Source organism: Panthera leo, chromosome A1 (genome assembly GCF_018350215.1).
Source record: "Panthera leo isolate Ple1 chromosome A1, P.leo_Ple1_pat1.1, whole genome shotgun sequence".
Classification (NCBI taxonomy): domain Eukaryota; kingdom Metazoa; phylum Chordata; class Mammalia; order Carnivora; family Felidae; genus Panthera; species Panthera leo.
The window spans coordinates 97,346,652-97,372,621 of NC_056679.1; the positions used below are offsets into that span (position 1 = coordinate 97,346,652).

The window sequence follows — 25,970 nt, forward strand, 5'->3', positions numbered from 1 at the left end:
CAGCAATGGGACTGATATGGGGCTCGAACTCACCAACTGTGAGATCGTGACCTGAGCTGAAGTTGGGACACTCAACCGACTGAGCTACCGGGGCACTCCAATGGTTTTAAATGTTATCTAAAACTGCCTGATGAGAGCAAGTGATTAAAGAAGCATTGAATACCAGAGAGGAGTAAATGAAATAATCTTGTCAGGAGATCAGTAAGAAATAAAAAATTAATTAAGTAATTTAAGAAGTCAGTAAAATAATTTGGAAAACTATATAAACTTATTTTAAAAATGCTTATACATTTCCCAAAATACTAAATTTTAAGCTTTTGTAAGTGTTCAAAAATTACCCTAATTCTGTAGTTAAAAGATAAAGGTAGTAATTATTCTAAAAATCAATATAAATTAAAATACAATTTAAAGACTTATATGGGTCATATACAGGAATATCTTTTTTTTAAAGGCAATAATAGTGGATAAAAGAAATTTGCAAAATTTAATTTTAATCTGAAAACAATTACTGTAAGACTATTTTAACCCATTTGTTAGGAGACCATTATACATTATTATTACTATTTCTTTTCTATTATACCTAGATAGTCATTTGATAGTAGTGGGTAGCTCAGTTGGTTAAGCAACCAAGTCTTGATTTTGGTTTAGGTCATGATCTAAGTCGTGAGATCAAGTTCCACATCGAGCTTATCGTGGATGGAGCCTGCTGAGGATTCTCTTTCTCCACCTCCCTCTGCCCCTCCCCCACTCTCTCAAAATAAATAAACATTTTTTTAAATGAGCCAAACTGTGTTTTAATTTTTTAAAAAGTCAATAATACAGGATAGAAATCTAACTTTTGTTTAATATTTTAAAATATTTTCTACATAGTTTCCCCAAACATTTACTATCATTCTGACTAGCATTAAAGCTTTTAAGAAGGGCTTAATCTAGGCCAACAATAAAAATAAATAAATAAGAATGAAAATGGTCAGAAATAACCATTCATATATCATACATGCACATGTATTTATAACAAGATTACTTTTAGGTCGCACATTTAGTTTTTCCTTACAACTTGATACTGGATTCAAAAAACTCTAGAAGTCATAAATAAAGAAAACAAAGTCCCCTCTCCTTGCCAATATGGGTATACGACTGCAGTAGATTTAAGTTAGATACAAATATATATTACATACATGTCTCTACTAGTATATAAAATGTCAGTAAATATTTTTCCCAAAAGGTTGGGGAAAATTTGCTCTCTGAAATTGAAAGTTTTTGTTCACGAAAAAATATTTAAATAGCCCCAGTTAGAAAAATATGTTGTTGAAATTATAGTTATATTCTATTTCAGTTGTTTCCATATGACTAGTTTATCACACTCAATAAGCCTTCTTGATGAATAAAATAAAAATGTGTGCTGTGTCAAAATTCCATGCACCTTTTTCAAAATTAGGGCTACTACACAAAGCAATCTACAGATTCATTGCAATCCATATTAAAATTCCAGAGGCATTTTTCAAAGATATAGAACAAACAATCCTGAAGTTCGTAAGGAGCCACAAAAGACCCCAAAAGCCAAAGCAATCCTGAGAAAGAAAAACAAAGGGGGAAGCATCATACTCCCTGATTTCAAACTGTACTACAAAGCTATAGTTATCAAAATAGTATGGTATTGGCATAAAAAAAAAAGACACAGAGATCCATCAAACAGAATAGAGTCCAGAAATAAACCCACACATGTATGCTCAATTAATCTATAACAAAGGAGGCAAGAACATTTAATGGCAAAAGGACAGTCTTCAATAAATGATGTTGGGAAAACTGAAGAGCCACACGCAAAAGAATGAAACTGGACTGCTATCTTATGCCACTCACAAAATTAATTCAACATGGATTAAAGACGAGTGTAAAATGTGAAATCCATAAAACTAGAAAGAAAACAAAGGTGGTAAGCTCCTTGACATCAGCCTTGGCAATGATTTTTTAAATCAGGCACCAAAGGCAAATACAAAAAAAGCAAAACTAAACAAGTGAGGCCACATCAAACTAAAAAGTTTCTGCACAACAAAAAAAAAGCATCAATAAAGTGAAAAAGGCAACCCCCAGGATGTGAGAAAATATTTGTATGTCAGATATTGATAAGAAGTTAATAACAAAAATAAAGGACTCCTACAATTCAACAGCAAACACACACACACACACACACACACACACACACACACACACACACACACAAAATTTGAATAAAAAGGGGGCAAAAAAAATGGGCAGAGGAAGTGAACAGACTCTTTTCTAAAGAAGACATACAGATGGGCCATCAGGCATATGAGAAGATGCTCAATATCATTCATCATTAGGAAATGCAAATCAAAACCCCAAAGAACTGCCTCTTCACACCTGTTTGAACGGCTATAATGAAAAAGACAAGAAATAAAAAGGGACACAGATATGGAGAAAAGGGAACTATCATGCACTGTTGGTGGGAATGTAAATTGGTGCAGCCACAATGAAAAAAGGTATAGAGGTTCCTCAAAAAGTAAAAAATAGAATACCATTAAGATCCAGTAATTCCATTTCTGAATATTTATCCAAAGAAAACAAAAAGACTAACTTCAAAAGACGCACCTGTGTTAACTGCAGCATTATCTACAATAGCTAAGACATGGAAATAACCTAAATAGACATCGACGGATGAATAAAGAAAATGTGGTGTGTATATAGACAGTGGAATATCATTCAGCCATAAAAAAGAATGAAATCTTGCTATTTGCAACAACAGGGATGGACCTGGAGGGCATAATGGTAAGTGAAATAAGTCACACAGAGAAAGGTAATTATCATTTGATATCACTTATGTGGAATCTTAAAAAAAAGAAAAGGAAAGGAAAAAAAAAAAAAAAAAAACCACAAGCTCACAGATACAGAGAACAGGCTGGTGGCTGTGGGGTGGGCAAAATGGGTGAATGGGGTCAAAAGGAACAAACTTCCAGTTATAAAATAAATACCTCATGGAGATGTACTATAAAGCATGGTGACTGTAGTTAATAATTCTGCAAAATTACAAATACCATATATTAGAAAGTTGCTAAGAAAGTTTATCTTAAAAGTTCTTATCAGAAGAAAAAATCTTTTAAGTACGTATGAGGGATGTTAGGTAGACTTATCATACAATGATTATTTTTGCAATGTATATAAATATCAAATCATTATGGTGAACACCTGAAACTAATATAATCTTATGTTCCAAGTATACCCTAATACAACAAAACTGGGGCAATTAATAGTAACACTTAAATCATAATAGCTGAGTTCAAGTTTAGTACCTAAGTAATTTATTTAGTTCCCTTATTCTGCTATATTATTCTATGAAAAAAATAAATTCAATCTAAACTACTTGGTGATCATTATTACTTCAAACTATAAAGTTTATGTACAATATTGCATATTGACATAAGTATCCTCTATTATATACACCTAATTATCTATTAACATTCATGAAAACAATACTGTCCCAATCAGGTACAATAATTTCTTTCCATTTTACATAAAAAAACAAAAAACAAAAAAAAAACAAAAAAACCTTCTAACCTCACTCAACAACTAATTTCAAACACATTCCAAACTATGGATCTGGAAAAATGTATTAGAGGCACATTTTTTTTTTTTTTAAACAAACTCAGTATGAAACCTTGGTTTTTACTGGGTCAGCGAAATTTTTTTTTGTTCGCTTTTTTATGGCTATTTGGTTGACTTCCTTCTGCTGGGCAAGTTGAGCATGCAACTCTCACTCTAGACAGTCAAAAACCCACAGACTTAAATTTTCTGAAAACTTCACCTGGTTTTATCAGCGGAAGACACCATAACTAGCACCATGGAACAACAGTACTAAATTTTAACACTGTTCATTAACAGTTCCATTTTCCTGAGCTTGCGTTTGTTCTTTGGCATTGGCTTAGGATATAATCCATTTTTCAGAAGGTGTTCCTTGCTGAGGCGAATTTGAGCACCATGCTGCAGCTGGAAAGAGCACAAAGCTTGAAGAGGGCGAAGCAAAGTCTGTGAAGATAAAAAAAGATACTAAAATAGGGTCTGTAACAAATCATCATATTCTATTTAACTTTTTCTTCAGAAACAGGGATTATTATGTTTATTTTTATTATTATTGGCTTTTAACCATGAAAAGTAACAGGCACTCTACTAAATATAAATATATGACATCCAAATATACAATTTCTTTTAACTCATACCTTACATACTGCTAAGGAGTTCCGGTAAAAAGACACAAATAGTTAATTTCCCATACAGATACTAAAGTCCAAATCTACATTTATACATTAATACATTCAAACACCTCAAGAAACTGTTGCCATTATAACATTTAAATCTGTAACAAATAGAGTAAAAGAGACCTTTAGACACAAATTAGTTAATGTGGTTTCAATCACAGACTGATGCAAGCTTCCTGTTACCTGTAACAATCAGATGAAGGTTAACAGGTTTACGAATTCTCTTACAATGGTCCAAGGACTACACACAAGTTAGATACCCAAACCTGGGGTTTTTCTGACTGTATCTGTACTTGTCTACATTCAAATACCTACAGAGCCAGCCATATAACATAAACATTTAAGCCGGGTGGACCCATACGATAACAAATATGGTAGAAGTTAAAAAACAACTAGAGCAAATGCCCTACCTAAAGTTTTTCAAGGTCAAAAATAAAAATAATTTTTTAAAAAAACACACACACACAACAACAACAACAAAAAACCCACTATGTCATGCATTTAAAACATTCTGAGTCAGATGCTTTCCTGGGGCCTGAGACCCCTGATTTAAATCTTCCAAACAACAATAGCAAACATGACTAAGGAAACTGTTTTGTTTGTTTGTTTGTTTGTTTGTTTGTTTTTTAGAAATAAAAGGAACAATGAAAAAAACTGATAGATTTAATTGCAAAAATGTTACAATGTCTATGTGAAAATCTATTCCCTTTCACATACAAGGTAAGTGGCAGCAAAGAACTTAAAGGTTTTAATTTTACAATGAACTCAGACATCGTGGCAGTCACTGGTGGTTGCTTCTCCACACTCATTCTTTTTATCATTCCAAATGTCATTCAAGGTGCCAATGTATCCAGCTAGTAATACTAACTGGCTAATGACACAGTCCATATAAGGAAAGGTAAGTTGAGGTCCTTGGGTGGGACTTCCAGAAACACTCTTTAAAATGGGACAGACTCAGCAGGCAGGGGCTTTTGTGCTTTCTTCTTGCCTGGAACAGGACTGTTAGAGGTGGGATAACCATCATGTGACTACAATGCAATAAAGACAAAGATTAAAGTCAAATACATATGATGATGGGCAGAAAGAGAGAAGAAATCCCCAGCCCTGGACTGCTCACCTCACATTACTTATTTACAGGAGAAAAAGAAGCCTCTATATACATGGTTCAATCCCCACAATAAAGGCTCTGTTACGTGCAATCAAACTGACATACCCCAATAGGTAAGAGATAAACATCGTGGAAAAGTTCTGCAGGACATTATCTTGGAAAGCCCCATCTGTATGTTATCATAATTTCCTTTAATGTCTTCATTTCTTCAAATAAGAGAGGGAATGTGGAAATGACTATATATTTCCTTCCTGAGTAAACACAGTGGACTGACTGGATTCTGAAACATCATCCCTAGAAAACATACCTAGGACATTATACAGATGGAGACAACTGAAGGAAGGTTCTATTGCTATTTAAGACATTCGTTAGATTCTTAATGGACAGAATGCTAATATTCCTATTGTTAAGGGCCTCCAACTTTTATCTCCTGAAGATAAGACTCTACCAATTCTCTGAGGTAATTAAGAGAATCATTTTTGGAGACAGATCTGGATTAGACCCGTTCTCCATCTGTGTGATCGTCAATACATCTGTTCACAAATAGACTGATGCTCCTTCTTGCTACACAGTCAGACTACATTTTCCAAACGCCCTTTGATGTTAGGTATGGCCATTATGACTTGCTCTGGTTAAGGAAACGCGAGCACGAATAACATGTGTCACCTCTGGGCAGTAGCTCGAAAAGCACGTACAATTCACCACCTCCCTTTATGCTTTCCTTGATGAAAGGAGAATGACCTATCTACACAGTGCCTCCATCAGCCTGGGCCCCTAAGCAACTGCAGCAAGCACAAGTCATCCCGCTAATCTCCCAAAGACAGTGAGAGAGAGGCACAAACCACTGTTGTGTTGTGCCATTCTGATTTTGGAGTGTTAGGTTACTGCAGCTGCATCTGGCCTGTCTTGACTGACGTAATCACTTGCTAGCTAGGTGTTCCCGGATAAGCCACATAAACCTCTCCTTGCCTCATTTTCTTCATCTATAAAATGAGGAAAACATTGTCAACCTTACGACATCATTATTAGGTTACACTAAGAGGACTAAGAGGATGCATTTAACATGTTCAGCACACTGCGTGATAATAAGTGATACTGCTTCTGTATAAACTAACAACATTATATCTGAGGCAACGTGAAGCTATATATTTGTTCAGAGGAACAAAGAAATAAGTTTGTTTCTAAAAATTTATTTGGGGCGAAATCAGTGTTTTTTAAACCCTTTTGTCTGCAGGTATAAAGTGACAGTTCTGAACAGCCCATGATTACCAACTACTGGCACTTAGACTGTGCACAAAGCTTTTACCACATCTAGCTATACAGGTTCATAAGCAGAAACGGTTCTATTATTCAAAAAATACCCAAGCTTGAGCTTTCCAAGGTCTGAAAAGCCCTGGTAAATTTTATAGTAACTGAATGAAAATCACCAATCTTTAATTCAAATTTGTCAATTTTAAATTCAATTCAAATTTGTCAATTTATGGGGAATATGTCAAATTTAATTCAAATTTGTCAATTTATGGGGAAGAACAGGGGTGTGGTGGGGGGGCGGGCAAGAAAGAACAAAGGGGTTAATTCTTCTGGAGTGCCTGGTGTCAGGCGATTAACAAAAATTACTCCATCCAATTCTCACACCAATAAGTAAGAGGTAACTCTTTCTGGTGTATTATAGATAAGCAAACAAGCACAGGAGATTATATGAACTGCCCACTGGCACAAAGTGGTGATGGTAAGTGATGAAGGTTTAATTCAAACCTGCTTCAAAGCTCACACTGTGCTACTCAGAGTGTGTGAAAAACTGCTCAGGAATAAAGGACAAGGATGAATCAGCAGACTAAGAAGGCTATTCCATGCCAAGCTCTTTATTTTGAGGAGCCCTACCTACCTCCATAGAATAAAGCTAGCTGAAGAATTACCACTCTCCCCAACTGTATTGGTGTTTCTTTAGGAGACCCCTTAAAAAAAGGTTATCAAGGAAAAAAACGTGTGTCATAGCTTTCCTCCCCAGAAAGGAGAGAAAACACCTAAGTTCAGAACAGCTGATAATTGTATTTCCCAGGGGAATGAAACGGTATTTTGTTTAAATTGTAGCTAGATGTGAACAGGCTTGACTTGGGATTCTCCACCGAGAAAGCTAATTTTTGGTCAGCTGGAATAATAAGCAGTGTGGGATGGTCCATTATGCATTTCTTCAGCTCATGCTCCAGCCAATAATCTTATCAGCACCTTCCAAATCCCATGTATGATTGCCAAACATCCTTTTTCTACTCCTGGTCACTAAAGTATGACTACTCCTGGTGACCAAAGCAAACAGAATGTGAACTTCAGGACCTCACCGTGACTTTGGGATTTCACATTCAGCTTGATCCACAGACAACAATAACAAAAGCTGAAGAGACGACAGATCCTGTCGTCCTTCTGTATCTTGAACTTTGCCTGTTAACAGACATTATACTCAGAACATAAGATAAGCTTCCTTGCCGCAACGGTACACTGACTAATACCAGAATCATGTATCTTATGAAATTGGGAAGGGCGGAGCAGTAGCAGGACAATCGCCATCCAAACCCTAGCCCTACTGTATTACAATGTTAGGAAATCCACCACCACTAAGAACATTAAAGCTTGTTTAGAACTTAAGTACAGATCTGATACCAATTGTAGAAATAAGACATACAAATCCACAGACAATTCTTTTCAGAACCCAGAGAAGGAGAGGGGATAAAGTTTCAAATCCAAAGCCAAAGAATATTACATTTTTCCTCTCAAGATTTGAGCTTTTAATGGGTCCTTGGTCTGATGTCGGCTGATCTAGAGTTTTACATCGACAAAAAGGAAACTACAAAGATTGTGCAGAAAGCAAGTTCAAACAATAGTGCAAGTTTATTGTGCAGAAAGCAAGTTTAAACAATAGTGTAAAATAAGCTATAAAATAAGATACCTAGAAACAGTATATTATCTGTGTTCAAGAAGGTATAAACAAAAAAGAGAAAGGACTATAGAGGTGTATTAAACGCTATGTCAATGGTTAGGTACATGGGAGCAGATGGCAAGGTTACAATGGAGGGAGAAAGTCAGGGAACACTCTCTGCTCATTTGGAATAAAGATCTAGGGCCCCTCATGATTTTTTTTTTTCTCAAAGGAGAGAGAACAGTGAAAGAGAAATTGCCTAGACCCAGTACAAAGTCTACTTACACAGATACATAGGAAAAAAACCTACTCAAGAAAGCCTACTTCTTTCAAAAGAAGGAAAGCCTCCAACTCTGCAGAGCATTTTCCATAGCTTAGGGTAGGGAAGAGGGAAAAAGCAATTCAAGGCTTGCTTCTGGCATTCTTTCACGCTCTGTGTTCTGGGGGTCTTTTGTTCTTTTTCTTGGTAACCAATTCAGTTACTCTGACCTGAGCTTTTATCCATCAATGAAATTTCCTCAATGAGTAAGGCACATTCTTATAATAATAGTAACCATAGTGTATAATGAGAGAGGGAGAAAGAAGGCAGGAATAAGTACTGTGTGTGTGTGTGCTCGTCAGAAGGGAGAGTTATAAAACTCCATTTAGTTACGCTCATTATCCTCCGACTTATCTTCTTGAGTTGTATTTATCAAAAACCTTCCTTCGGTGATTAAAAAACCCTAACAATTTTTTATTTTGCTATTCTTTCTTCTTTGGCCTTAAGTGCAGTTTCCTACACACTCCAAAAGACTGAGACGTTTGTGGGCTCATTGAACGTTATTCTTTACTGATGATTAATTATATATGAAATCATCAGGCTTTCATGGAAATTAAATAAAATGATGATTGCAGGTTATAACCTTTTCATATTCTGCAGGTGTTTTTTCTCAAAAACTTGTCTTTTTTATGCTCTCAGCAAGTAGTTAATAAGATACACAGAAAGTTGGTACATTCTCAAAAGCACCAATGCAAAAAAAAAAGTTGCTGTAAAACGTTCTTTTAATTAAAAAGAAAAAAAGTTGTGTACAAGAAAACACAAAATCCTAAAAGAGAAATACAAAATAATAAAAGAAAAATCTAACAAAAAAACTGTATTTAATGTTGTGCTACTTAAAAGCAATTTAGCTTATTATAAATGCTGTTTGCACAGCTTAGAATGAATATTTAAATAACGCAATCTGGATGCTGAACTAACACAGAAAAACACCAGAGGGGGAAAGAAGGTTATAACAGTACACAAATTTCTATTACAGATACACTCTATTTGACACTGGAGCTGCAAATTTCATAGGTTATGCGTTTCTAAATTTCTAGATAAAATCTAACCAAACTGCTTACTTTCAAAAACAATATAACCTTCCAAAGACATACCTCCTGTATGTAATCATTTTTCTCCAAAATGGAAAGAGCAGCAGCTGCACATTCCAGGGTAGAAAGGCACCTATTAGTCGGTTGTGTCCGAATTACATACTGACTAGAAACACTAGTTTTTAACTGCACCTGAAACCAAAACACAGAAAAACAGAATGTAAGTTTTGTTTTAAATTTAAAATTATACAGTCTGTGGGGGGTGCCTGGATGTCTCAGTCGGTTGAGCGTCTGACTTCAGCTTGGGTCACGACTCGCAGTTCAAGAGTTCAAGCCCCGCATCGGGCTCTGTGCTGACAGCTCAGAGCCTGGAGGCTGCTTCAGATTCTGTGTCTCCCCCTCTCTCTGCCCCTCCCCTGCTTATGCTGTCTCTCTCTCTCTCATAAATAAATAAACTTAAAAAAAAATTATAAAGTCTGTGTTTTAAATACTAGTTCACTTCCTTCCAAAATCGCCAGTTTAAAAATATTAAATGTATTAATATCTTCTATACATAATATCCTCTAGTTATTGTTAAATACTCAGAGGACAGTTACACATATATCTCACAATGAAAATATAACCAGAATATATGCAAATTACTACAAATCATAAATTAAAAGACTAATAACCCTTTCCCAGGAGGCACAAGTGCGAAGACACTGCACAAAAGAAAATATAAGAAAGGCAAATAGGATATAAAAGCACTCAACACAGAGCGCCTGGGTGGCTCAGTCGGTTGAGCGGCCGACTTCAGCTCAGGTCATAATCTCACGGTTTATGAATTCAAGCCCCATGTTCGCTTGGTGCTGACAGCTCACAGCCTGGAGCCTACTTCAGATTCTGTGTCTCCCTCTCTGCCCCTCCCATTCTCATGCTCATGCTCTCTCTGTGTCTCTCAATAATAAATTAACATTAAAAAAAATTTTTTTAAGTGCTCAACACGACTAAATGCAAATTAAAATCACAATGAGATAACTTTTCACACTTGTGAGAACAGTTAAAATCAAAACGACTACCACCACCAAATGGGGAGAATATGGAACAAATGAAACCCTCATGCACTGTGGTAGAAGTGAAAACGATTTAATCACTTTGGAGAATTGACAACTGGGTTTTTTATTGTATGGTTTAGTCTTCCATTGTTTCTTAATATAGACTGACAGGGGTATGCCTGTATGGGGGTGAGTGTGTATAAAGAGATGTGTGTGCCCACACACACACACACACACATAGGTGACTGACACCTGATGACTGACAGTCAGAAATGGGAAAAGCAATAGAAAACCAAATGTCAACATTCTGGCCTTTTGATTCCTATTTTAATTAAATGAAACTCAAGTAATCTCACACTCATAAAACCGTATTCCTAGCCCACACTGTGAAAAGAATCACACTTAAGGATGTGTGAGTAGATAAGAATTTAAGTTTTTACTCACTAAATATGTAAACATGTGGAATGAGGTGGCGGTGTCCAACTCTTACCACGTAGTCACTTAATAAAATCAGGTGTTGTCTCTCATTTTCTGGTATCTCTGAAGTTCTAACAGTCTCTCATTCCTTTACAGCATTAAAACTGTCCCGTCTCTGGACCCTTGTCCCTCAGTCCTCTTCCTCCCTTGTTTCTCTGAATGCATTTTGTCCCAAGAATTCTCTACAACTTGTATCCTTTCTCTCCTCAGAAGGTGGAAGATAAGGAGGACAGGAAGAGAAGGGGAAGGGAAGGGAGAGGGAGAGAAGTAAAGTGGGCATCATAAAAGATTCATTACAGGGGAACCTGGGTGCTTCACTCAGTTAAGTGGTGAAGTGTCCGACTTCAGCTCAGGTCATGATCTCATGGTTCATGAATTCGAGCCCCACATCAGACTCTCTGCTGTCAGTGAAGAGCCCACTATGGATCCTCTGTTCTCCTCTCTTTCCCCTGCCCTGCTCGCTCACATGCTCTCTTTCTCTCAAAAAATAAATTTACATACATACATAGTAAATAATAAAAGATTCACTACAGAATGTGTTTAATTTTGGAATACATTCTTTAAAACATATTTAATAACATTTTAGTTAAAATCACTCTGCATTTCTACCAACGTAAAAAGATGGAAAACGGAGGGAGGGAAGAGATGGAGAAAAATGGTTGAGAAACTGCAATGATCAAAGAAAGCCCATGATTAAATAACTGTAAGAATAATTCATAATGCTGATTAACTATAATTACCAACTGCTTTGATATGTCATCAGGTCAACTAGAAAACCGAGCACAGCCAACTACTGCTTTCAATATTCAGTTCCATCACTGGAGAAATTTATAATAAACATCTGATTACAACAAAATCGTTGGGAAACATGAAAAATCCACAGTGATTTTTGTTTATTGGAACAAATTTGATTTTTAAAAAATAAGTTTGGAAAAACCGAAATTAAAAAATATAAAAATAAATTAAGAAGAAGTTTTTTATTTCAGTGAGTAGCTTTACTTCTTACCACGGCCCACATGACTGCATGAAAATTCAGAATCTGAAATTTATCGAGTGTTAGAAGACTTCAAAATGTCCTTCACAAATTATCTCTCCAGGAATTATCCAGTAACCGGATATATTAAGAGTAAATAACTAAAGTCTGTACTATGATTAACAGACATGTTATATAGCACGTTAATGGGATCTTCTCACAATGTCTATTATGCACATGTGCTGTATCACCTTCATCACATTTGATATGATGAGTGGGAACAAAAAGAAATCCTGTCAATCCATCTTCTTGAGAAGTCATAGGCACAATAATAATTTGTCAGAAAGTGACTTGCCTTTTTTTTTTTCCTTAACTTTTTTTTATTCTTTATTTTTGAGAGACAGAGAGACAGACCATGAGCAGGGGAGGAGCAGAGAGAGACACAGAATCTGAAGCAGGCTCCAGGCTCTGAACTGTTAGCACAGAGCCCATTGCAGGGCTCAAACCCACAGTCCGTGAGATCATGACCTGAGCTGAAGTTGGACGCTCAACGAACTGAACCACACAGGTGCCCCAGAAAGTGACTTGTCTTCTTAAATAAAAGTTCAAGGAAATCCGAGGTAAAATTTACAATTCTCAGAAAAGAAAAAATTAAAATTTGATGAAAGTATGAGGCTCTATGGAAAGACCAGGATTTTTATATCAAACCTGACAATAGCTAACCAATTAGTTTCAATAAGGTAATTTTGCTTCTCAGTTCCTCTTCATTGACAAAAATCAGATACATGGACCTGAGGGTGTAAAACCTAATCCTAAGATTACATATAATATATATTATTAACTATAATTATATATTAATTACATATCACAATACAATTAATTATATATTAATAATTTCAAGTTATAATTAATGATTGTTGTAATATTGATATATCATATTACATAAAACTTAATTTCCAAATATTAGAAGCCATGCTGATTCAAAGAACACTTCAGTAATTTTGATCTTTTTGGAACTTGGTTCTCCAAGGGTTTTAGACTGTTTGAGTACTCTTGCTGTAACTTCTTCTTGAGGAACAGGAAAATCAGTGCCGGGTTTAGAATTCTACTGGTATGGATTCTAAGCCTATACTATAACTCCCATTTTAGAAACACCCAACTCTTCCAGTTCTAGATCCTGCATTCAGTCTTTGCCAATGATTCTCTGAATTGCCTAAAATTGGAATTCCTGGAAACACTTGTTGTTATAATGCCTTCCTTTCTTTTCTAACATTAAATCTTAAATATATATTTAATATATAAGAATACCAGATAACATACCTAGGAATAAATCTAACCAAAGAGGTGAAAAATCTATACACTGAAAACTATAGAAATCTTATAAACTGAAGAAGACACAAAAAAATGGAAAAAGATTCCATGCTCCTGGATAAGAAGAACAAATAGTTAAAATGTCAATACTACCCAAAGCAATCTACATATTCAATGCAGTACCTATCAAAATAACACCAGCATTCTTCACAGAACTAGAACAAACAATCCTAAAATTTGTATGGAATCAGAAAAGACTCCGAATAGCCAAAGCAATCTTGAAAAAGAAAACCAAAGCAGGAGACATCACAATCCCGGACTTCAAGCTATACTACAAAGCTGTAATCATCAAGACAGTATGGTACTGGCACAAGAACAGATAATCAATGGAACAGAATAGAGAACCCAGAAATGGACCCACAAATGCATGGCCAACTAATCTCTGAAAAAGCAGGAAAGAATATCCAATGGAATAAACACAGTCTCTTCAGCAAATGATGCTGGGAAAACTGGACAGAGACATGCAGAAAAATGAACCTGGACCACTTTCTTACATCATACACAAAAACTGAACTCAAAATGGATGAAAGACATCAATGTAAGACAGGAAGCCATCAAAATCCTCGAGGAGAAAGCAGGCAAAAACCTCTTTGATCTTGGCCGCAGCAACTTCTTACTCAACACATCTCCAGAGGCAAGGGAAACAAAAGCAAAAATGAACTGTTGGGACTTCATCAAAATAAAAAGCTTCTGCACAGCAAAGGGAACAATCAGAAAAACTAAAAGGGAACCAACAGAATGGGAGAAGATATTTGCAAACGACATATCAGATAAAGGGTTAGTATCTAAAATCTATAAAGAACTGATCAAACTCAACACCCAAAAAACAAATGATCCAGTGAAGAAATGGGCAAAAGAAATGAATAGACACTTCTCCAAAGAAGACATCCAGATGGCCAATCGACACATGAAAAAAATGCTCAACATCACTCATCATCAGGGAAATACAAATCAAAACCACAATGAGATACCAACTCACACCTGTCAGAATAGCTAACATTAACAACTCAAGCAACAAGAGATGTTGATGAGGATGTGGAGAAAGAAAATCTCTTTTACACTGCTGGTGGGAGTGCAAACTGGTGCAGCCACTCTGGAAAACAGTATGGAGGATTCTCAAAAAATTAAAAATAGAACTATCCTACAACCCAGCAATTGCACTACTAGGCATTTATCCACGGGCTACAGGTGTGCTGTTTCGAAGGGACACATCCACCCCCATGTTTATAGCAGCACCATCGACAATAGCCAAAGTATGGAAAGAGCCCACATGTCCACCGATGTATGAATGGATAAAGAAGATTTGTATATATATACAATGGAGTATTACTCGGCAATCAAAAAGAATGAAATCTTGCCACTTGCAACTACGTGGACAGAACTGGAGGATATTATGCTAAGTTAAATTAGTCAGAGAAAGACAAATATAATAAGACTTCACTCATATGAGGGCTTTAAGACACGGAACAGATGAACACGAGGGAAGGGAAGCAAAAATAATATAAAAACAGGGAGGGGGACAAAACATAAGAGACTCATAAATGTGGAGAACAAACAGAGGGTTACTGGAGGGTTTGTGGGTGGGGGTGGGCTAAATGGGTAAAGGGCATTAAGGAATCTACTCCTGAAATCATTTTTGCACTATATGCTAAGTAAATGGATGTAAATTTAAAAAATAAAATTTAATAAAATTTAAAAAATAAAAAAAAAATAAAGGAATAGCAGATAACAGGAGCACCTGGATAGTAAGTTAAGCATCCAGCTCTTGATTTATAGGCGCAGGTCATGATCTCATGGTTCGTGAGACCAAACCCTGCATCGGGGTCTGCACTGACAACACAGAACCTGCTTGGGACTCTCTGTCTCCTTTTCTCTCAGCCCCACACCCCTCCCTTTCTCTCTCTCTCTCTCTCTCTCTCTCTCTCTCTGTCAAAATAAATAAATTTAAAAATAAAAGAAACAAAAAAGAAATGCAAGATAATAGTTTGATGGCTATGATCACTGTTCAGATGCCTTCAAAAAGGGCTTTTTCAAATGTCTCCTTCCTAAGTACATCTTTAGCTTGATATAAATGTCTTATATCATTAAAAGTCTGGGTGACATAGCATGTGCAGTGGTTTAGTCATTGCTTTTAGGGCACAAAATAAGTCAGTACGTTATCCAAGGAAATAACATGCCATGGCATCTCTGAATAATAAAACATATGCATTTTTAAAATAACTTACTATTATATTAGTTAATTCTTTTATCAAACAAAACACACTAAAATAAGACCTCAAAATTAAATTTTAATTCATACCTCCCATCCCCACAAATGTTATATTTTTATAATTTGATGGCAATTATTTGTTACCTGTGCTCAGGCGATTTTAAGGCAAGCGTCATTACTCCATAAAACTATTGTGCTTCTCAATTATTAAGAGTCACAAAACTTTCTAATCACTTGATCAGCTTTCTTACAGGTTTCTAGGAAAAGCAATCTACTTCCCAGGCATTCTGAAACAACTCTAGTCTGGAAAAGGCTGAAATAAACTCCCTTTCAATAGCATCCTGAAGTCTTCACCACTGGAAGACACACATAAAAACCCTCCTTTCTGCAGCAGCCTTTCTTCTACGACTTTCCACAAGCAAGATTCATCATCTGAGCCTATGAGCAAACCTCTGAGAGGCAGAACATCTTTTCTCCTAGCCTCAATCTTTCAATCCCTTTCATTCCTTTCATTCCCTTAGTTTAATTCAACAATACGATCTAACAGTTGGAAGAGCCCAACTTTGGCATCAGACAGTTGCCAGATCTGACACAGACTGACCCACGTATGTTCAAAGTTTTACGCACTTACTGGACACTAAGTGCCCTTCCAGATAATGTACTCATATTGTCTCTTTTAAGACTCACAAACACCCTGTGAAGTAAGTACTACTATGATCTCCATTGTACAGAAGAGGAAACTGAAGTGCTGAGGGTGAAGTTAAGTAAGTCAAAGTTCTAAAATCAGTCGTGGTGAAGCAGATACGTGAATCTATAAAACCTTATTCAGGAGTGGAACTCTTATCACCAGGCTAATAATTAAAGGCTAGGTGAACCTCAACACGTGAAACAAAAACAACAAAGCTATTCTGTAAAGCAAGACTAAGGCACCCCCTCAAGAATTTTAGGGTTCTTCTGAACATCGTTTTAACAACACTGATATAGGAGGAAGCATCCTCTACCCAAGAGTGAAAAGTACTCATAAACATCAGTGTCCATGTCTTACTCCAGCCCTGCTGCACTCTGAAGCCTGCAAAACTTTTTCATAGGGTAGAGATTTCAGGATTAAAGTTGAAACTCAGGAAAACTGATAAAAATAAAATTAAAATAGGGATCAGTTATAAATAAAATGGTAATATTAGTGCTACTTCGTAAAATACATGATTATTTGTCTTTTTCTAGGATGGCTTGAGGAACTTCATCTTACAACAGAACTTCTATGGGAAAATCTGTTTCCAAAACAACAACAACAAAAAACTTATAGAATAGATTTGGTTTAAAACTTAGCACTTTCTTATACATCAAAATGAGAAATAAAGTTACGTGCTAATTCTCCAACATACAAAAACTTTCATGTTAACCTGGAGAACTGCCCTCTAGTGGAGCTTATTAAAATTTAGGCCTACAGGGTTCTAAAAGATATTTGTCTTAGGGTCAAGGGTTGAATAAAGTTTCCTATCTTTTCTCAGATTTCTCTAAAGCAGTGATGGAAATGGCAGTTTACAGTAAAAAGAGTAGGGCACCTGGGTGGCTCAGTCAATTGAGCGTCCAACTTCAGCTCGGGTCATGACCTCGAGCTGTGAGTTCAAGACCCACATCAGGCTTACTGCTGTCAGTACAGATACTTCAGACCTTCTGTCCGTCTCTCTCTCACCACCCCTCCCTGCTCTCTCGCTCTCTCTCTCAAAAATAAACATTAAAAAAAATTGTCCAACTTAAATATGCTTACAGATATGCATTCTTTCATATTAGGTTTATATCAGTTTATATCCTTTATCAAGAAACTTAAATTAGAAACCTATTTAGGATATGAGAAATTGATGAACGAACTAGTCTTATCTAAATAATAATAGTCAACTTTCTAAAGTCTTGCTAGTCAAACATTTCTCACCAAAGATAAATTTCATTTAAGAATTAGCAGCTCTGGGGCACCTGGGTGGCTCAGACAGTTGAGCATCCAACTCTTGATTTCAGCTCAGGTCATTATCTCATGGTTCATGGGTTTGAGCCCTGCATAGGGCTCTGTGCTGACAGTGCAGAGCCTGCTTGGGATTCATTCTCTCTCTCTCTCTCTCTCTCTCCTCTCTCTCTCTCTCTCTCTCTCTCTCTCTGCCCTTCCACTGCTTGCACTATCTCTCTCAAAAATAAACAAACATTTAGAGAAAAATAACTAGCAGTTCTATCTGTTTCAAAAGCTGTCATGGCTTCATAAATGGCTCTAGAAAAATGAATCATCAATTAGGCCAGGTGTGAAATAAAGCACACATTATACTATTACTTCATAAGTTCGTTTGCCACCTAAGATTTTTATTTTAAAATTTACTCTGTGTTAAACTGTATGATATTTTATTGATTAAAAACATTTGTCTCTTCTGTAACTTCAAACCGAAATAATGTGTGTGGACTGGGAGGCAGGGAAGCACCACTAAAAGCATGAGATGGGAAGCGACACACACCTACATTTAAATCTACAGAAGAGTGGTATGACCTCCAGCAAGTTTCTTGAACTCTCAGAGCCTAAAACATTAACAGCTTTAAGGAGCTGCCATATACAAAGTGTTGAGCAACAGCAACATACAATAAGCACTCAACACAGGTAAGATGTGGATAGGGGTGGTGTCATGGGAATAAGGTTGGCAGCACTGACGATATCCAATGTTTCCTTCCTAATTTAACGACTAAGGGCGAAGCTCTCAGCTTTACCGCAATAAAGCCACACGAGGAGCCTGGCCAAGGGTGAGGGATGAGATGGAATTTAGGACAGAGCCAGAAGTCAACTTTCACAGGATGGAAGGAGGAAACCTACAGAACAGGTAGAGAAAAAGCAGACTCGGAAGCAGGAGAGATAAGAGAGGTTTTACTGAATCCTGGAGAAGAACAAGTTATCTGGGCAGATAAATAAAATATTCCTAGAGTTACAAGCCTGTAAAAAAAGAAATGCAGAAATATTTTCACTAAAAATATACTTGCAGACAAGGAATATATTAGGTTTTTACTCTTTCATCTTTTAAGTATGTGAGCTGAGCTTCAATAAAAAAGTGCAATCATCACTGAAGTTATTAGATCTTGTACCAAATCTTTACATATTTCTTTAAAACATTCCCACACAACCCTATATAACAGAAAAGACAGACCAGAAATCTGTTAGAGTTTTTGAAAATCACTTTTAAAAGAAAAAATTTCCATTTCTTGCATGATCTTGCATGAGTATTCTATCTGCCCAATGCTTTCAACATATTTTCTTATCTTCCTCTTCACATGTGTGACTTATCTGTGATGTTTAAGTGATTTTACAACAGTGCAGACATACATAAAAAAGACTTAGTCAACAACAGGATTGTTTCTTTGAACAATACAGAGTTCAGGACACCTAAACAGTAAAAAATTACAGGTTGCAGAGTATCATAACTGCTAAGACCTGACTTGATTTATACATAATAATTCGACTTTTTGTGTACAACTGAACCAAATACATTCTGTATTTTATTGAGCAACATTGCAAAAAACCAAAATAAGAGGAGACATACACTATGTTCATACCATGGAAAACGAAATATTATACAGGTGTTAATTCTCAAAATTTGACTTACAAGTCAATTAAATTTCAATAAAAATCTGAAGAGGTGTTAGTGTAGTTTCATGAAACTGATTCTGAAATTACGTGTTAATGCAAAGCGGAAAAAATATGAAGATATTCTAGAAGAACCCAGCAGAACTTGTTCTACCAGTAAGACCTAGTGTAAAGCAACATTAATTAAGGCATTGTGGAACTGGCAGAAACATACAAAGCAACAGAAAAGAATTTAAAGCAGAGAAATATACTCTCACATGAGTGCACAAGTGATACATGACAGAGGTGGCACTCCAACACAGTGAGTTTTGTACTGGCATTTTCAGTGAATGGTGCTGGGAAAATAAATGTGCAAAAATCCAGACAGCCAAATGGGAGTGGAAAAAGTGAAATTAGACTCACAGCTCACACCAAACACAAAAATCAATTACAGGTAGATTAAATACAAACAGAAAAGATAAAATTCCAAATTTTTAGAAGATAAGATGAGAATATGAGAGGGAAGAATGAATGCTGTAACACAAAAGACGGTAACTTGAAAAAAAAGAAAACTGAGAAATTCAACGGCATTAAAATCTAAAATTCCATTTACAAGAACACAGTATAAAAAGAGTGGAAAAACAATATATTTGCAATATATACAACTACCAAATGATGGCTGAGATACAAAATATATAAAGAACTCCTGGAAACAAACAAGAATGAAACGCAAAAACCCAAAAGAAAAATGGTTAAAAGATGTAAGAAGCACTTCAACAAAGCAAAACTAAGATATAAACAGAGAGGGAACAAACCATAAGAGACTCTTAAATACAGAGAACAAACTGAGGGGTGCTGGCAGGGTGTTGGGTGCAGGGATGGGCTACATGGGCAAGGAGCACTGAGAAGGGCACTTGTTGGGATGGGCACTGGGTGTTATATGTAAGTGATGAATCACTAAATTTTACTCCTGAAACCAATACTACACTACAGGTTAATTAACTTGAATTAAAAATTTTTAAAAATAGTAATGATAATAAAATAAATTAAAATAAATTAAAAATTAAAAAATAAAAATATATTTTAAAAAATAAGCAAGCACTTCAACAAAGAGTACATCTAAGTGGCTAATACACATATAAAAAGGTGTTAAATCACATTAATAATCATGAAAAAATTAAAACAAAATGAGAAGATACTACACACTCATCAGATTGGCAGAAAATCTGTAACATTGACATCACCAAAATGTTAGAGAGAGCAAATGCCAGACATCGCTGGTGGGAATGTAAACAGTTACAATCACTTTATAACACTTTGGTTAAATCTAGTAAAACAGAAATTATGCTTAACCCATGACCCATGTATTTCATTTCTAGGTATACACTGACAGGAACTCTTGCATATGTACATCAAGTCATATGCACAACAACATTCAGAGCATCACTTATCATAATAGCTCCAAGCTGAAAACCCCAATGTTTATCAACAATAGAATGCACAGTGATAGGAGCACCTGGATGGCTCAGTCGGTTAAGTGTCCAACTTCAGTTCAGGTCATGATCTCACAGTTCCAAGTTCGAGTCCCGTGTCGGGCTCTGTGGGGACAGCTCAGAGCCTGGAGCCTGCTTCAAATTCTGTGTCTCCCTCTCTCTCTGCCCCTCCCTCACTTGTGTTCTCTCTCCCTCTCTCAAAAATAAATAAATAAACTTAAAAAAAAAAAAAAGTGCACAGTATGGTTCAAAACCTGGGCAAAAGTGGATCATTTGGGAATACATATATCTATAAATAAAAAACAAAGAGATAATTATGATAGGGGTCAAGATACTGTTACCTTTGGCCGTAAGAAAGAAGGTAGTGAAAGAGGTACGGACATGTGGTGGAAAGTGGGTCTGAGCCTTTTGGGGTGCCAACAATGTTCTATTTCTTGACTTGAACGGCAGTTACAATAGGATTAAGTATTTCTTGCCTCTAAACATGGTGTATGCACATCTTAAAATAAAACATGCTGTTAAAAATTCTCATGATGAGCATTAGCTGCATAAATACTCCTTCTTTATCACTAGAAGTTTTCTCTGTATACAAAACACTAAAATCAACAGAAAACAGAGGATAGTTGTTAGTAATTAGCTGTGTGACCTTGGGTAGGCTACTTCGGTTACAGGGTCTCACTGTACTACTAAATAAAATAATTGATTTAAATCTATCTCTGAGATTCTTTCAAGCACTAAAATTCTTGGCTTCTCATTATCTCCCATCACTTAGGTAAACACTATCAGGGCCCTGATTAAATCTCATGTTTATTCTCTCCACTCTTCATTGTACGGCAAAGTGGAAAAAGTTGCATATGCAATATCAAATACATGTATGTGCAAACATAGTATTATTTCACTATTATGTAAAGAACAATAATCAGCCAAACTGTGACCGTGATCTCTACTTTCTTGTCAGCCTAAAAGAGTGCTAGGAATGTAAATAGCTGCTGACTGATAAATAAGTTTTTAAAACTCAAATATGCAATGATCACTCTGTCTGACAGCTGAAAAGGTGCTAAAAGAAATACAACATGCATTGTATTTTGTGGTGTTATGGAATTTAACTTTATTAAGACCACTGTCCATTCAAGTGTAGTCAACATACTGAGATGTTGGCTAATGCCTATACTTGCTCTGTTCATTTTCTCAGACTATTTAAGAATGCTAGTGAAATCCAAAAAGTGAACCGGTATTTCTTAAATGAATTCATTCAAACACAATTTGGGTGACATAAAATCCCTGCGTAATCGTCATTGATACAATACGTTCCCCTCAGAGAGAGCATAATTCTGTCAACTTTGTAGCGTGAAAAATATGTACATAAATGTCAGATATGGACCTTAAGAAATGAATTCATTTTGGGGCTCCTGGGTGGCTCCATCAATTAAGTGTCTCTTGGTTTTGGTTCGGGTCATGATTTCACGGTTTCATGGGTTTGAGCCCCACTTCAGGCTCTACGTGGACAATGTGGAGCCTGCTTGGGATTCTCTTTCTCCCTCTCTCTCTGCCCCTCCCCCACTCACACTGTCTCTCTTTTTCTCTCTCTCTCTCTCTCAATAAATAAATAAACTTAAGAAAATAAATGAATGCATTTTTAGTGACACATATAAGGCTGATGAATCTGTACCCCAAAAAGGAGTGAAACAATGTTAACTGCAAGGGAGAATGAGAAGACTATGGAAAAAGGAATATGAAGTGGAGAGTTCTCATCAAATTACAGGGATTTCTTTTCTACTCAGTAAGAGAAACAATTATCATTTTAAATCAAAACTGAATTTTCCCAAAGCTTATCATTCATCTTTTCAAGCGATTTAAGTGAAAATTCTATTAGATGGTTAATCAAAACAGTGGCATGTTAATTCCACACTTCTTTGTGGAAAGCATTAGTTACAATGAAAGCATCAACTATGATGATATGCAATATTTAACAAATTGTGGTTTATTGTTATGTTGTTTTTCACCATCTGCTTAATGAAAGCTTCTCCTGTAGTTTAACTTACTATCATCTTATTAAGATTCCCATCACTTGCTTAATCCCTAGAAAAGCTATTTGTATATATTTAATTTATTGACAATATCTAGAGAACCTAACTCTATCTATATTAATTAGTTCCTTTTCTACTAGACAAGGTCAACATTCTAAGCCAGAGACATAGACACAAAATCTTTGTAACTGTTAGTATGATTTCTATGTCTGAATAACTTTTTCTCCAAAGACAGTACTCAATTCCAATACACCATCATTTCTAGCCTGAATCCCTGCAAATGCCTATCTGGACATCCTGTGTCTACTGTAGTCTTCTTGTAAATCATTCTCTATGTGTCAGCCAAGTGATTCTTTTAAAAAAAAAAAAAAAAAGATCACATTATTACTCAGATGAAAATCCTCAACTTGACACAAAGCAAAATCCTTCACACAGTCTGTAAATCACCTATTACATAACACCACCCTTCCCACTCCCTCTGTCACTACATACCAGCCACACTAAGTATGGAAATGTCTTCACTCTTCGCTTTGCTTGGCTAACTACAGCCAAGTTCAGCTTTGGCTGAGCTCCTTCAGTTCTCAAATGCTACAGACGTCTTCAGGAGTCTCCAGCTTCAATCAAACCTCCATTTTGAAGTACTCCTTATATTCCATTCACAGAATTTAATTTGTAATCACATACTGATCTAAGTTGCTATTTCTTTCTACACAATGTAAACTCCATTAGGACATAAACTGTCTATTTTACTTACCATTATATTCTATCTAATTTCAAGAACAGTGACAATCACAGTGGCTGGTGTTCAATTAATATTGGTTGAATTAGTGAACACTGATTATCATCATTAGAAAATAAACAACCATAGCTATGCATTCAAACCCAGCAGTAAACACATACATTTAGGGGGGGGTTGTGACATTACTAATGAAGTAGATGCAGAAATGAGAAGGAGAAAATAAATCTATATACAGAGATTAGGGATTTGTGTCTGACTTAAGCTTATAAAGCTGATAAACAAATGCTTTAGCCAATTATTAATTTTTACACAGAAAAGTTGAAATTGGGAAACAAATATTAATCATAATTTATCTCTTTTGAGGGAATTTACTGTTTATAATGCAGAGAAAGCCCACTGATGACACATAAATCCTACAAGAACTAGAAATCTAGCCAATTGTTCATACTGTAGAAAAAGGAATACACTCCATTTAAGCTGAGAAATCTATAGAAAGCACTTAGACTTTATAAACCAAATATGAACCATGTTTAATTATAAAATATGTGTGTGCTTATCCAATCCTTCTCTAGGAATATGAAAAGGATCAGTTTCCTTTATTCTATGCAATTTTAACACTTTTCTACAATGGAAAATCTGTCTTTTCAGCAATTTCTTTTTGGGATAAAGGAAAAATTCAACCAGAGTAAACTCAGCATGTTACTGAAATCTACATTAAGAACATAAATAAATTATCTTTTCCAAACATTATGCTTTAATTCAAAGTGACATTTTTAGAGCACTCACTTGGGAGAAAAAAAATACTAAAGGGAATAAATGTCATGCAATTTTTTTTAACTGTATAGTCATATAAGGAAAACAGATGTCAGAAAAAAACCTTTTTTACAACTGTTATATTTGTCTAATCACATATATATGTACACACACACATATTTATTTTCTACCATAAAAATGAAAAAACCGAAAGCTTCTAAACTGCCAACCCAAGAAGTATGTTCAAGTCGGTAACAGGGAAAGTTAGTGTTTCGTGATTATATCATTCAGACGTTTCTAAGACATCAAACATTCTTACATAAGTTAGAATTTTTTTAATATATGTTTTAAATAATCATAAAGACTCTCATTTAATAACCACAGAATTTACATTTTGTTCCTTTAAAATTACAATATTTATAATCTCTTACCCTAACTTTTCATAATAACACATTTACATTTGGTTAAAGGTTATTTTAAAAAATCCTAAAAATGATCATGTCATGAAGACAGAGGATATTTGTTGCACAACTTAGAAACTTATATTTAGTGTGAGCGGTTTTTGGAATTGTTTAATAATATTATATATGAGTGGATACTAAAGTATCTGTAACAACATAGCATACATTAACAGTCTTTTGACTACTCAGAGGTCATCATTATTTCTAAATTTAGCTATATGTTATACCAGTATAGAAAACATCATCCTAAATTTGGACTTATCAAAATTCTGGGGAAAGATAATGATGTTTATCTGAAAGTCTGAAATGAAAATAATTACTGGTCTAGTGATTTTCAGAAACAAGAATCTTTAGTATTAACTCTGACATGACCGATTAATACATGAAAGCATATAACTCAAGGTCACTATATTAGTAACATATTAGAAAAATTTTGCATTTGTGCTTACTTTCTATAATCATTAATGTCTTTTCTAAATATAAAAAATTACATGTTCATACAAGGGAAGGGAAGCAAAAATAATATAAAAACAGGAAGGGGAACAAAACGTAAGAGACTTTTAAATATGGAAAACATGTACTATATGCTAACTAACTGGATGTAAATTTTAAAAACATTAAATTAAAATATTGTGGATTAAAGAAATTACATGTTCATTATAAAAGACCTATAAGATTTAGAAATGCATAATATAAAAAGTGAAAGTACTCGGTAATTTCACGACCTAGAGACAATGACTATGTACCATATAGCATTTATTCTTCCACACCTTAATTTTAACATGTAATTGTGGAATTTTTAATATCTATAAAAATACATAATATTTGAGTTATCAAATAGAAGACTAAAACTGACAGCCCTGAATCTTTTAATAACTTTTTAAGAAACAGAATATAACCAAAATGACTGACGCTCCCAGGAGACTCTTCTCTGTATGCTCCACACAGGCACAAAAATATAGACAGACCAACTGATAGAGAGACAGACAGAAAGATCCATACATCCAAGTTCACTTAAGAATGTTCATAGTAAAACAGCACAAGTTCTCCTAAACAACTTGACCTCCTCCGAGATGTCCACTACTGTAAAGTTTTTATAATTCTCTTATTTTTAGGTACCCTAAATAAGACACTGCTCAACTTTCTCTATTTTCAGGCTTTATAGAAAAGGTAATTTTTCTTCTGTGACTTGTCTTTCTCAGAA

The 25,970-nt window shown here is 35.3% G+C and overlaps 1 protein-coding gene across 3 annotated transcripts in view; it reads right to left on the bottom strand.

Annotated features, from left to right (window-relative positions):
- Positions 1–25,970, bottom strand: part of DTWD2 (DTW domain containing 2) — a 379,651-nt gene that overhangs the window by 262,767 nt on the left and 90,914 nt on the right. For 2 of the 3 annotated variants that reach the window (XR_006200970.1, XR_006200967.1), the window contains exons 5-6: positions 9,704–9,832; positions 3,821–4,041 (exon numbers count right to left, since the gene is read on the bottom strand). Coding sequence is in view for 1 of the 3 variants with exons in the window: in XM_042933575.1 (XP_042789509.1) it covers positions 3,871–4,041; positions 9,704–9,832 (300 nt within the window). In the remaining 2 variants the exon portion in view is untranslated. Of the gene's footprint in view, positions 1–3,335; positions 4,042–9,703; positions 9,833–25,970 lie in introns of those variants that run through there. The other variant, XM_042933575.1, reaches the window with a different exon arrangement.